The sequence below is a fragment of the Dama dama genome, chromosome 29, assembly GCF_033118175.1.
Source record: "Dama dama isolate Ldn47 chromosome 29, ASM3311817v1, whole genome shotgun sequence".
Taxonomy (NCBI): domain Eukaryota; kingdom Metazoa; phylum Chordata; class Mammalia; order Artiodactyla; family Cervidae; genus Dama; species Dama dama.
In genome coordinates this window covers 37,448,367-37,461,433 of record NC_083709.1, presented here as the reverse complement: position 1 = coordinate 37,461,433, position 13,067 = coordinate 37,448,367, and the positions used below count along the sequence as shown (strand labels likewise).

Genomic DNA, 13,067 nt, shown 5'->3' with positions numbered 1-13,067 from the left:
CCTGCATTATTACTTTGCTGATTTTTTCCTTTCCATTTTCTTTACGTTTTGTTTCTGGAACTTGTGTTATTTATATGTTCAGATTCCTGGATCGATATTCTTATCTTTTCTCTACTTTGATCCAGTTTTGTTGTTTAGTTCTGCTTTTTGAGAAGTTGATATAAATATCTCATCTAATCCTTCTATAAGTGTTTAAATTCTACCCACTCTACCATGGAATATTCTTTTTTTTTTTTTTTTAAGAAAACAGCTTTATTTCTCTAGTTGCAGTGAGTGGGGGCAACTCTCTAGTTGTGGGGCATGGGCTTCTCATTGCAGTGGCCTCTCTTGTTGCAGAGCGCATGATCTAGGGAATGGGGGCTTCAGTGGTTGCGGTTCCTGGGCTCTAGAGCACAGGCTCAGTAGTTGTGGTACATGGGCTTTGTTGCTCCTTGGCATGTGGAATCTCCCTGAATCAGGGATTGAACCTGAGTCTCCTGCATTGGCAGGTGGATTATATACCACTGAATCACCAGGGAATCCCCAGTTGTGGAATATTCTTGATTCAAGGAAGAAAATACAAAAGGGTTGGCACTAGGCTTGTCTCTGTTCCACCCTAGAGCAAGAAATGTTGACTGATCAGAGTAAGATCACCTGCCATTCAAAAATGACCTCTTCATTTGATTATAACCTGAGCACAGTGTGGATTTGGTTATACTGAGTCACCTTGCCTCCAATATTACAGCTTAAAAGTTATAGGAAACTGATCTACTGCATTTATCAGGAAGACGTCAGATTAAAAATAGTGGCAACTCTTTAATTTGAACCACAGCAAAATTTGAACTAAAATAGTTCCAAACTGCTTGTCATTTTATGTCCAAAAAGAATGTAAATACAATTTAATGCTAGCTTGAGCAAAATGTAAATAGGCAGGCAAATCCTTTGAAAAGAAATTTGTGTTTTCACAGTGAACATGAATGATTTTTAAAAATTATCCTTGGTTTTGGATTTTTCATTCACTGTACCAGTTCTGCTTGCATGGACACTCAGAAATAAAAATTTGTGTCATTTCTCAAGTTGTACTTTAATTTGAAAATGGTTTGATAGAACTGTTTTCTGTTTTGAGGCAGTCTCTGAGCTAACTCAACTGTGGTGGGTGGGGTTTGTTAATCATAAATAATGGTGAATCAACACTAACCAAATCCATTTTGCTTATAGCCTTGGGTATAGTACAAATGTTTGTCATCAACATGGGGGTATTATTACATTAGAGTTCTTCATTTAAGAATGTACAATTCTTTTTATTTGCAAAAATGAGAAGTGGTCTTTAAAAGCTTTGGGCATGAAACCATGATATATAGTACATCTACCCTTTGTGTTAAAGTTGTATAATAAGACCTGATAAAAGCATATTTGAAAAACCTGCTCTGACACTTTAACCTTTCAGATTAGAAAGAGAGTATTTCTCCAAGAACAAGAAACTAAATGAAGAAATTGAGGAACAGAAGAAAGTAATTCTAGACCTTTCAAAGAGACTCCAGTATAACGAGAAAAGTTGCAGTGAATTACAGGAAGAACTTGTAATGGTAAGATAAAAAAGAAAACCCTATGGCAATTACTTTATTGGGTCAAATTTGGTGTTTAATAGGATTTTTTCTAAAAAAAAAAATCAACTACATGCCATGAGATAATTGTATGAAAGTAGTTTGAGTGACATTGATATAAAATTTTAAAACTGGAGACGCTGTTTACTACAAAGCTATTCATGATAAAACCTCTCTTCTTTGAAATAATTGGGAAAATGAAATGAATTATTAGAATATCTGAATTATAGAATGTTTTAAAAATTATTCAGGGGTTTTTCTTTCTTTTTTAAAGTATGTAAAACAGTATTACCTACATGGAAGTGGGGTTAGGGTTTAAAATCAGTGGATCTAATGATTTCAAAGACTCCCTTTTGTAATCATTTTGAACCTGATCACTCTGTCTCCATTCCCCAATAATCGAGCCTTCACACCGTCACCAAATTTATCTTTTTCAAGTATCGATCTGTTCTTGTCACCTTCCATTTATTACAAAGCCATCAGTATCTCCCTGTTGCTTTCAGAGAAGCTGCAGCTTCTTGCTGTGTAATCTAAGGCACTTTTTGTGGCTCTGTGTTAACTTTTCCAGCTTCTTCTATTGCTGTTGTCCTCTCTTTATCTTGTGTCAGCCACATTAAAGTACTCGTGCCTTCCTAAACACATGATGTATCTTCATGTCATCTTACTTTTATTCAGACTGTTCACATTTTTTGACCCACAAGTCTGAAATGCTAATTCTCTTCTTTTCTTTTAATATTCATAAATGTCCTGTGATGGTGATGCAAGACACCTCTGATGTCTTGCAATCTGTGAAGCTTTGTGTGGTTCCATCTCTTCTTTTTTTTTTCATCCACCTAAAGTCAGAGTTCTGCCCCTCCCAAGTTTGTGTTTCTTTAATTCTTAGTTTAGTATCTCTATCATAACACCAAAATCTGCTGTGTATTACCTCTGCCTAGAAATTGAGAGTGCATTGAGGTTAACTGAGATTCCACAGTAGTACTTGCCTCAGTAAACATTTGTTGGATGGATTTGTTTATTTGGTTGATGCAGCATACTCCTACTCGGCTGTTTGTTGGGAACCTCAGGAGGGAGGCCATGACGTTTATAGTAGTACCCTGTTTCCTCTTTGTCTTGTTCCCCACATATATACCTTTCCCAGAGACTTGGTTACTTCACTTTCAGTTATATTCCACAGCTCTTAGTGATGTTAGTTTTTGAGGAAAATGAATATTTTTTTCCTTGTCCAATAAGATAGAAACTCAGGGTTATACTAAGAAGTGGTGGCCAAATCAGTGCTGCCTAGTTAGAACAGTAATGGTGAATGATGAGATAGAAAAGTAATGATGGGATAACATTTAAACTCTTTATAATTTTCAAATGATCCAATATTATATACAGGCAGGTGATCCTCTTTCTTGCTTCAGTCATATTAGAGGACTCTTGGCTTCCTATTTTTCATATCTTCTTGCTATTTATTTTCATATCTTCTTGCTTCCATTCTGGTTGTTCATATTTTTGACCCACATTGACTGAAACACTTCTTTTTCCTTAACAAATGCCTGTATACCCTCTAACGTTGAACTCTGTTTCCATTTAACTCAGGATATCCAGTTTGTTCTGATTAAGGGATTGATATTATTGCTTTTACTCTGGTTAAATTTGTAGTTTGAGTACATTGGATGTGGGGTTTTAGGAAGTTTAGATTTCTCTGTGTAGCAGTTGTTGTTGTTCATTTGCCAAGTTGTGCCCAACTCCTTGTGACCCCGTGGACTGCAGCACACCAGTCTCCCTGTCACTCACCATCTCCCAAAGTTTGCTATATTATTGAGTAGAAAGAAAAATGTTGCAGAATCATATGTATAGTAGAACCCAATTTGGTTTGTTTTTGAAGGATTGTTGTTGTTGTTCACTGTGTAGCATACTATAGTGCCTATTCACTGATGTGCTACCCACCTCTTCACTCCTGGTTCAGGAAGATGAATCATGGTGGAGAAAAACTTGTTAGAGTCATTGAGCTGAGTCTTAGTCTTGCTGTGCTTACTTATTAGATACTGTAATCAAATAGTTTGGAAAGAGAGTTGTAACTGAGAATGCAGTGGTGAAGGCCTAGTCACCAATATAAGTTGGTGTGTGTCCTCCTGACTCTGGTCTAGCACTCCAGTGACTAGGTAGAAAATAAAAGAGGACTGGCTGAATTCACCACTGAACTCAGGATGCTTTGTGATTACAAATAATTTACTTGGTACCAACAGGTATTTACTTTTTAACTTTCACAGTTTGGTGGATGGTCTGAAAAAAGGTGAATTGCAGCTCATTCATAACCTCCGTTTGCTTATTTGAACCCTTGACACTCAACCTGTAACTGTTGTTCTGACTAGTAGAAGGGCCATTGGGATGTTCAGAAACAAATTCAATTGCAGCCTAATGTGGTCGACAGTTCATATGGTTCAGCCTAACTATTCATATGTTCCTCTCTGTTTCTTCATCTCTCTTAAAGCCTTAGCTTTATGTCTTGTTTTCTTCTATCGCTCTTTTTTTTTGGTTTCCCAGGTGGCATTAGTGGTAAAGAACCAACCTGCCCATGCAGGAGACGTAAGAGACGTGGGTTCAATCCCTGGGTTGGGAAGATGATCTGGAGGAGGGCATGGCAACCCACTCCAGTATTCTTGCCTAGAGAATCCCATGGACAGAGGTGCCTGGTGGGCTATGGTCCATGGGGTCACAAAGACTCAGACACGACTGAAGCGACTTAGCATGCATTATTAGCTTTATCTTTTAGCTTGTTCTGTTTTATTGTTATTAGAACAGTTGCTTTCTGTCTCTTTACTTGACCATAATATGAAATTTTAAAAAATATTTAATGAAAATTTATTTACTGAAAATACTATTACTTTAAATAGTAAGTGCAGTGTTTTCTTTTTAATAAAAAAAGTCTGTCCATGGAATTCTCCAGGCAAGAATACTGGAGTGGGTAGCCATTCCCTTTCCAAGGGGGTCTTCCTAACCCAGGGATCGAACCTGGGTCTCATGCATTGCAGGCAGATTCTTTACCATTTGAGCCACCAGCAAAGCGTCTTAATGAAAATGCTATTACTTTAAATAGTAAGTACAGTATTTTCTTTTTAATAAAAAATTCATCTATTGCTTTTCATAAATATATTTTTTGGGTACATATTTCTTTATTTCCTTTAATTTTTTTAGTACGTTAGTGGCCTTTGAGTTGGGAGGGTAATCTTATAAATTTCTCTCTAAAGAGATATCTATCAAAATAAAAATTTTAAACCATAAAAATGGAGTTTTTTGGTTCTGCATCCTCAAAGTCTGTCTGTTATTTTTGTTTTGAGTTCATAATTGTTTTTGACTGAAGAGAGAATGACATAAGAGGAGGCTTTTACTTCTTGCCTTTGGAAATAAAACTTTGTTTTAATGACATCCTATGATCCTGCGTACCCTAGTGTGTCTTTCCCACAGTTACATTTCTTTTGAACATAGAAGTTTCAGCTTTTATAGAATGGGAAGTATAAATTAGCTACAGGTAATTTTTCTCTCCCTTTGAGCTAACAGCTTGTTTTCTAGTTTAGGTCACATTCATGGCCATTATTCAAGTCTTGGTCTTTATTTTCTGTGTTACATTGTAAGAGAAAATTAAAGCCATTTTCCTCTATAGGTTTACTAGTAAGACCAAGATGTTATTAATAATATGCAAAGACTTCAGGAAGTTTTGAGACTAAAAATAATAATTGTATAACCAAAGGTCGCTTAGCCTTTGAGAACGGAAAGAAGCCATCGAGATCATCTAGGTCAGGATACACACAGAGTTAATAAACTGGTTGCAAAGTGATAGCTCCCCTGTTACAAGAGATAAAAATTAAATATAGAATGTAATTTTGGAAAAGTTCAAACTGGGTTTGTTGAGTCTTCTCTTGGTATTTAAGGAATACAGCCAACATTAATTGTGCTTTTATATTTGTGAAATTTCTCCTACTCAATTTATGGATTTAGAAGATATGATTAACAAATGAGTAGTATATTATTATTGTTTTTAATGTCATAGTATTAATAGAATTTCAACATAGGACATCTAGGAATTTAACAAAATTAGTTTCATGTTATGTGTTGTACACTACTGAATTTGACTTTAAAAAGTTTTGATTAAATTTAAACTATTAATTTTAAATTCTTTGAATTTAATAATGATTTAATCAGCTACTAAATAAAGCTGAATTTCTAGTTTAAGCTGTTTAGTGATGATGCTTATTAAAGCCCACCAGAGGCTCAGTAGATCCAGTTGGGTCTTTTAGTCATTACTGTGAGTTTTTATATCTGCTTCTCTTGAAGCAGGGGAGCTATCATTTTCAAATTGGCATTATTAGGATTTGCTTTGTGCTTTCTGCAATGAAATTTTTTTAAGTCTGTCATTTCTTGAGATTTGTTTTTCTGCCACTCAGTAATATTTAGTTACAGCTCTAGGAGAAGACCATATATTGAAAAGGGAATTCTAGTTCTCATGAGGTTTTGCTCAAAGAATATTTTATTCTCTAAAGAACTTGTGATTGAAAATGGTCAAGTGTATATTTTTTCCCTATACTTTGGGGGCTTGACTGATTATATAATAATAATGATTGCTGGCATTAAATAGGATTTTGGAAAGTGCTTTGATTGCTATGCTTTGAGGTAAAGTTAGTGTTTCTTGATAATATTTTTGCATCAAATGATCTGTTAGGTTTGCTTTAGAAGGACATGTTTCTGATTTTGCAGGAGGCATTCAAAACTAATGGTCTAATAAATATTCTGTTCTGAATTTTTATGAAAAACTTGTTGATTCCTGCTTTTTACCCACAATAGAATAGTATTTTTATATGAGCGTTGTTTTTGCTAATATAAACATATCTCTCTTAGTGGTCCTTAAAAATTTAATACTGTTAAGTTGTATTTATCTAATGTGTATGTGTTTGTGTATTTAAATGTACATTGTATGGCTGTCTTTCTAAATTTGTGATGTTGGCATAAAACTTTTTCATTCAGTTTTCTTGTATTAATTAATATAAAAATCTTAAATTTTGAAAATTCAAACCTCATTTTTGGTCTTGGAAGAAATAAAATGGTATTGTGTATGTGTATGTGTGTGTCTGAGAGAGAGAGAGAAAGAGAGGGAGAGGAAGAGAGAGAGAAGATGTTTATATGTCAAAGCCTATATTCAGATTGAATGGTGGCATTTTCTGAAAAGTAAATTAATTGTGTAGCTGTGTAAGGGAAGGTGACATTTCATCATATGGCATAAGCAGTTGGATCATAGAATGCTCACATCCATGGAAGCAGCATAGACAAGCAGGGAAGGAAAGAAAGAGTAAACTATTTTATGAAGAAGAGAGGTTAGTTATTGTTATTATGATCAAGGAGAAGCTGCAGCTGGTGATGATGATGAAAGCTAACCATATAAAATTCAGTTTAGCTGAGCAGGCTCTCCTGGAATCCTTATAAATGGACTGCCTCTGTAAAACTAAGTGGAAGATAAAATGAAAAGGTGAAGCATAAGTATGTGATATAAGTTGTAGGTTCTGATACGCCTCTGTTTTTACTCAGAATTCCTTTGTAATGGCTTAAAATATATTTAAACTAATTTAAAAGCTTACTTGAATTCAAAACCATTCAGAAATGATAAGCGTTATGTGTTACTGCTACAAGAGTTTGACCTGTTTTTAAAAAACTAATTTCATTAATCTCAACAAATCTAGTGACTAAATATTTTTTTTTTTTTACCTATTTTTTTTCTGTAATTTTAACCTTATTATTAGTACCCCTTAATTGTTTTTATTGTTATTTATGGTTTGAGTCAACTTTTCTCTTGCAGATCAGCAGGACTCATTTGGCCAATTTCTAGATATAAATATATGCATATGCTTTTTAATATTTTTTCACAAGTTTATGTTAGAAATTTTTATTTACATACTTGTCTATCTGTGATATTCATACATGATTAGCAGAAGTGAGGGATGAGTTTTTATAGGCTTAAAGAAAGATAAGATGATAGAATGACATGTTAGATTAAGCCAGAAATTCATTTACTTTAGCAGTGTGTGAAATATTGTGTACCAAGATGAAAATATAACATAACTCTTTGTCAACTCATTGTTCTTTCTGGTTAAAGATATATTATAACCAACTTTGACTCCTCTTTTATAATACATTAAGGTCTTTCAGTCAGAAATTTTTCTGCACTTTCTTTGAGTATTTTGATATTTTTAGTCCCTTTTCTATACTGGTTTTAGATTCATCATGACATCTAAAGTAGTCCTGAATTCATGGTGAATGATCAGTATGTTCATCTTAACATCATCTGGTTAGCCAACATAGCAGTAAGGGACTTTTATTTCTACAGTAATAAAGCTCTTTATGTAAATTATTCTAAGGCAAAAAGAAGTGAGTTCTTGTGACTTATGTCCAAGGCAAAAAAAAAAAGGGAGTTCTACAGTTTTGTCTTTTAAACTTGTTTGAATGTTTAGAATTGCAGAGTTTGTCGAGTCAACAATTTAACATTTAACCTCAACTTCCTCTTTGTCACACAATGAAACATGTTAATCAAAAATTAGAGGAGGGAGCTAAAATGGTGGAGGAATAGGACGGGGAGACCACTTTCTCCCCCACAAATTCATCAAAAGATCATTTGAATGCTGAGCAAACTCCACAAAACAGCTTCTGATCGCTAGCAGAGGACATCAGACACCCAGAAAAGCAGCCCATTGTCTTCAGAAGGAGTATTTGATACCAATTTCGGACATTTAAGAATCCAACCTTCAGTACCCATTTTTACTCAGGAGCGTGATTACTGGTTTGATCACTCTCTCCCCCTTTTGACTCTCCTCTTTCTCCCCCAGATCACCTCTATTTCCTCCCTCCCCCTTCTCTTCTCAATCCAATTCTGTGAATCTCTGTGGGTGTTCTGGGCTGCGGAGAACACTTAGGGAACAGAGTTCTGCCTAGATCTGTCTCTATTCTCTTGAGTCCCCCCCTTTCTCCTCCTGCTCACCTCTATCTCCTTCCTCCCTCTCCTCTTCTTCATGTAACTCTGTGAACCTCTCTGGGTGTCCCTCACTGTGGAGAATCCTTTTACCATTAACCTAGAAGTTTTATTATCAGTGCTGTATGGATGGAGAAGTCTTGAGGCTACTGGAAGAAGAAGACTAAAATCCAGAGGCAAAAGGTTTAAGCCCAAAACCTGAGAACACCAGAGAACTCCTGACTCCAGGGAACATTAATTAATAAGAGATCATCCAAAAGCCTCCATACCTACACTGAAACCAACCACCACCCAAGAGCCAATAAGTTCCAGAGCAAGACATACCACGCAAATTCTCCAGCAACGCAGGAACATAGCTCTGAGTGTCAATGTACAGGCTGCCCAAAGTCACACCAAACCCATAGACCCATCTCAAAACTCACTACTGGACACTCCATTGAACTCCAGAGAGAAGAAATCCAGCTCCACCCACCAGAACACCGACACAAGCTTCCCTAACCAGCAAACCTCGACAAGCCCAAACATCCAGCCCCACCCACTGGGAGAAACCTCCACAGTAAAAAGGAACCACAGACTACCAGAATATAGAAAGGCCACCCCAAACACAGCAATCTAAATAAGATGAAAAGGCAGAGAAATACCCAGCAGCTAAAGGAACATGAAAAATGCCCACCAAGCCAAACAAAAGAGGAGGAGATAGGGAATCTACCTGAAAAAGAATTTAGAATAATGATAGAAAAATGATCCAAAATCTTGAAAACAAAATAGAGTTACAGAAAAATAACCTAGAGACAAGGATTGAGAAGATGCAAGAAATGTTTAACAAGGACCTAGAAGAAGTAAAAAAGAGTCAATTAAAAATGAATAATGCAATAAATGAGATAAAAAACACTCTGGAGGGAACCAACAGTAGAATAACGGAGGCAGAAGATAGGATAAGTGAGGTAGAAGATAAAATGGTGGAAATAAATGAAGCAGAGAGGAAAAAAGAAAAAAGAATTAAAAGAAATGAGGACAACCTCAGGGACCTCTGGGACAATGTGAAACGCCCCAACATTCAAATCATAGGAGTCCCAGAAGAAGACAAAAAGAAAGGCCATGAGAAAATACTCAAGGAGATAATAGCTGAAAACTTCCCCCAAATGGGGAAGGAAATAGTGACACAAATCCAAGAAACCCAGAGAGTCCCAAACAGAATAAACCCAAGGCGAAACACCCCAAGACAACTATTAGTCAATTAACAAAGATCAAACACAAAGAACAAATATTAAAAGCAGCAAGGGAGAAACAACAAATAACACACAAGGGGAGTCCCATAAGGATAACAGCTGATCTTTCAATAGAAACTCTTCAGGCCAGAAGGGAATGGCAGGATATACTTAAAGTAATGAAAGAGAATAACCTACAACCTAGATTACTGTATCCAGCAAGGATCTCATTCAGATATGAAGGAGAATTCAAAAGCTTTACAGACAAGCAAAAGTTGAGAGAATTCAGCACCACCAAACCAGCTCTTCAACAAATGCTAAAGGATCTTCTCTAGTCAGGAAACACAGAAAGGTTGTATGAACATGAACCCAAAACAACAAAGCAAATGGCAACAGGACCATTCTTATCAATAATTACCTTAAATGTAAATGGGTTGAATGCCCCAACCAAAAGACAAAGACTGGCTGAATGGATACAAAAGCAAGACCCCTATATATGCTGTCTACAAGAGACCCACCTCAAAACAAGGGACACATACAGACTGAAAGTGAAGGGCTGGAAAAAAATATTTCTCGCAAATGGAGACCAAAAGAAAGCAGGAGTCGCAATACTCCTATAAGATAAAATAGACTTTAATAAATAAATTTTAAAAAAAGACTTTAAAGGCTGTGAAAAGAGACAAAGAAGGATACTACATAATGATCAAAGGATCAATCCAAGAAGAAGATATAACAATTATAAATATATATGCACCCAACATAGGAGCACCACAATATGTAAGGCAAATGCTAACAAGAATGAAAGGGGAAATAAACAATAACACAATAATAGTGGGAGACTTTAATACCACACTCACACCTATGGACAGATCAACTAAACAGAAAATTAACAAGGAAACACAAACTTTAGATGACACAATGGTCCAGCTAGACCTAATTGATATCTATAGGACATTTCACCACAAAACAATCAATTTCACCTTTTTCTCAAGTGCACATGGAACCTTCTGCAGAATAGATCACATCCTGGGCCATAAATCTAGCCTTGGTAAATTAAAAAAAAAATTGAAATCATTCCAGTCATCTTTTCTGACCACAATGCAGTAAGATGAGATCTCAGTTACAGGAAAAAAACTATTAAAAATTCCAACATATGGAGGCTAAATAGCACACTTCTGAATAACCAACAAACCATAGAAGAAATCTAAAAAGAAATCAAAATATGCATAGAAACAAATGAAAATGAAAACACAGCAACCCAAAACCTATGGGACACTGTAAAAGCAGTGCTAAAGGGAAGGTTCATAGCATTACAGGCTTACCTCAAGAAACAAGAAAAAAGTCAAATAAATAACTCTACACCTAAAACAGCTAGAGAAGGAAGAAATGAAGAACCCCAGGGTTAGTAGAAAGGAAAGAAATCTTAAAAATTAGGGCAGAAATAAATGCAAAAGAAACTAAAGAGACCATAGCAAAAATCAACAAAGCTAAAAGCTGGTTGTTTGAAAAGGTAAATAAAATTGACAAACCGTTAGCCAGACTCATCAAGAAACAAAGGGAGAAGAACCAAATCAACAAAATTAGAAATGAAAATGGAGAGATCACAACAGACAACTCTGAAATACAAAGGATCATAAGAGACTACTACCAGCAGCTATATGCCAATAAAATGGACAACTTGGAAGAAATGGACAAATTCTTAGAAAAGTATAACTTTCCAAAACTGAAGCAGGAAGAAATAGGAAATCTTAACAGACCCCTCACAAGCAAGGAAATCGAAACTGTAATCAGAAATCTCCCAGCAAACAAAAGCCCAGGACCAGATGGCTTCACAGCTGAATTCTACCAACAATTTAGAGAGGAGCTAACGCCTATCTTACTCAAATTCTTCCAGAAAATTGCAGAAGAAGGCAAACTTCCAAACTCATTCTATGAGGCCACCATCACCCTAATACCAAAATCAGACAAAGATGCCACAAAAAAAGAAAACTACAGGCCAATATCACTGATGAACATAGATGCAAAAATCCTTAACAAAATTCTAGCAAACAGAATCCAACAACATATTAAAAAGATCATATACATCATGACCAAGTGGGCTTTATCCCAGGAATGCAAGGATTCTTTAATATCCGCAAATCAATCAATGTAATACATCACAGTAACAAATTGAAAAATAACAACCCTATGATTATCTCAATAGATGCAGAAAAAGCCTTTGACAAAATTCAACATCCATTTATGATGAAAACTCTCCAGAAAGCAGGAATAGAAGGAACATACCTCAACATAATAAAAGCTATATATGACAAACCCACAGCAAACATTATCCTCAATGGTGAAAAATTGAAAGCATTTCCCTTAAAGTCACGAACAAGACAAAGGTGCCCACTGTCACCACTACTATTCAACATAGTTTTGGAAGTGTTGCCCACAGCAATCAGAGCAGAAAAAGAAATAAAAGGAATCCAGATAGGAAAAGAAGAAGTAAAACTCTCACTGTAGGCAGACGAAATGATCCTCTACGTAGAAAACCCTAAAGACTCTACCAGAAAATTCCTAGAGCTAGTCAGTGAATACAGTAATGTTGTAGGATATAAAATTAACACACAGAAATCCCTTGATTCCTATACACTAACAATGATAAAACAGAAAGAGAAATTAAGGAAACAATACCATTCACCATTGCAACAAAAAGAATAAAATACTTAGGAGTATATCGACCTAAAGAAACAAAAGACCTATACATAGAAAACTATAAAACACTGATGAAAGAAATCAGAGAGGGCACAAATAGATGGAGAAATATACCGTGTTCATGGATTGGAAGAATCAATATCATGAAAATGAGTGTACTACCCAAAGCAATCTATAGATTCAATGCAATCCCTATCAAGCTACGAAGGGCATTTTTCACAGAACTAGAACAAATAATTTCACAATTTGTATGGGGGAAAAAAAAAACAAACTCGAATAGCCAAAGCAATCTTGAGAAAGAAGAATGGAACTGGAGGAATCAACCTGCCTGACTTCAGGCTCTACTACAAAGCCACAGTCATCAAGACAGTATGATACTGGCACAAAGACAGAAATATAGATCAATGGAACAGAATAGAAAGCCCAGAGATAAACCCACATACCTATGGACACCTTATCTTCAACAAAGGAGGCAAGGATATACAATGGAAAAAAGACAACCTATTTAACAAGTGGTGCTGGGAAAACTGGTCAACTGATTGTAAAAGAATGAAGCTAGAACACTTGCTAACGCCATACACA

At 35.7% G+C, this 13,067-nt stretch overlaps 1 protein-coding gene across 7 annotated transcripts in view; it reads left to right on the top strand.

Annotated features, from left to right (window-relative positions):
* CCDC171 (coiled-coil domain containing 171) overlaps window positions 1-13,067 on the top strand; it is a 317,640-nt gene that overhangs the window by 69,540 nt on the left and 235,033 nt on the right. For all 7 annotated transcript variants that reach the window (XM_061132151.1, XM_061132152.1, XM_061132154.1 and 4 more), the window contains one exon: window positions 1,427-1,565. In XM_061132151.1, the coding sequence (XP_060988134.1) occupies window positions 1,427-1,565 (139 nt within the window). The remainder of the gene's footprint in view (window positions 1-1,426; window positions 1,566-13,067) is intronic.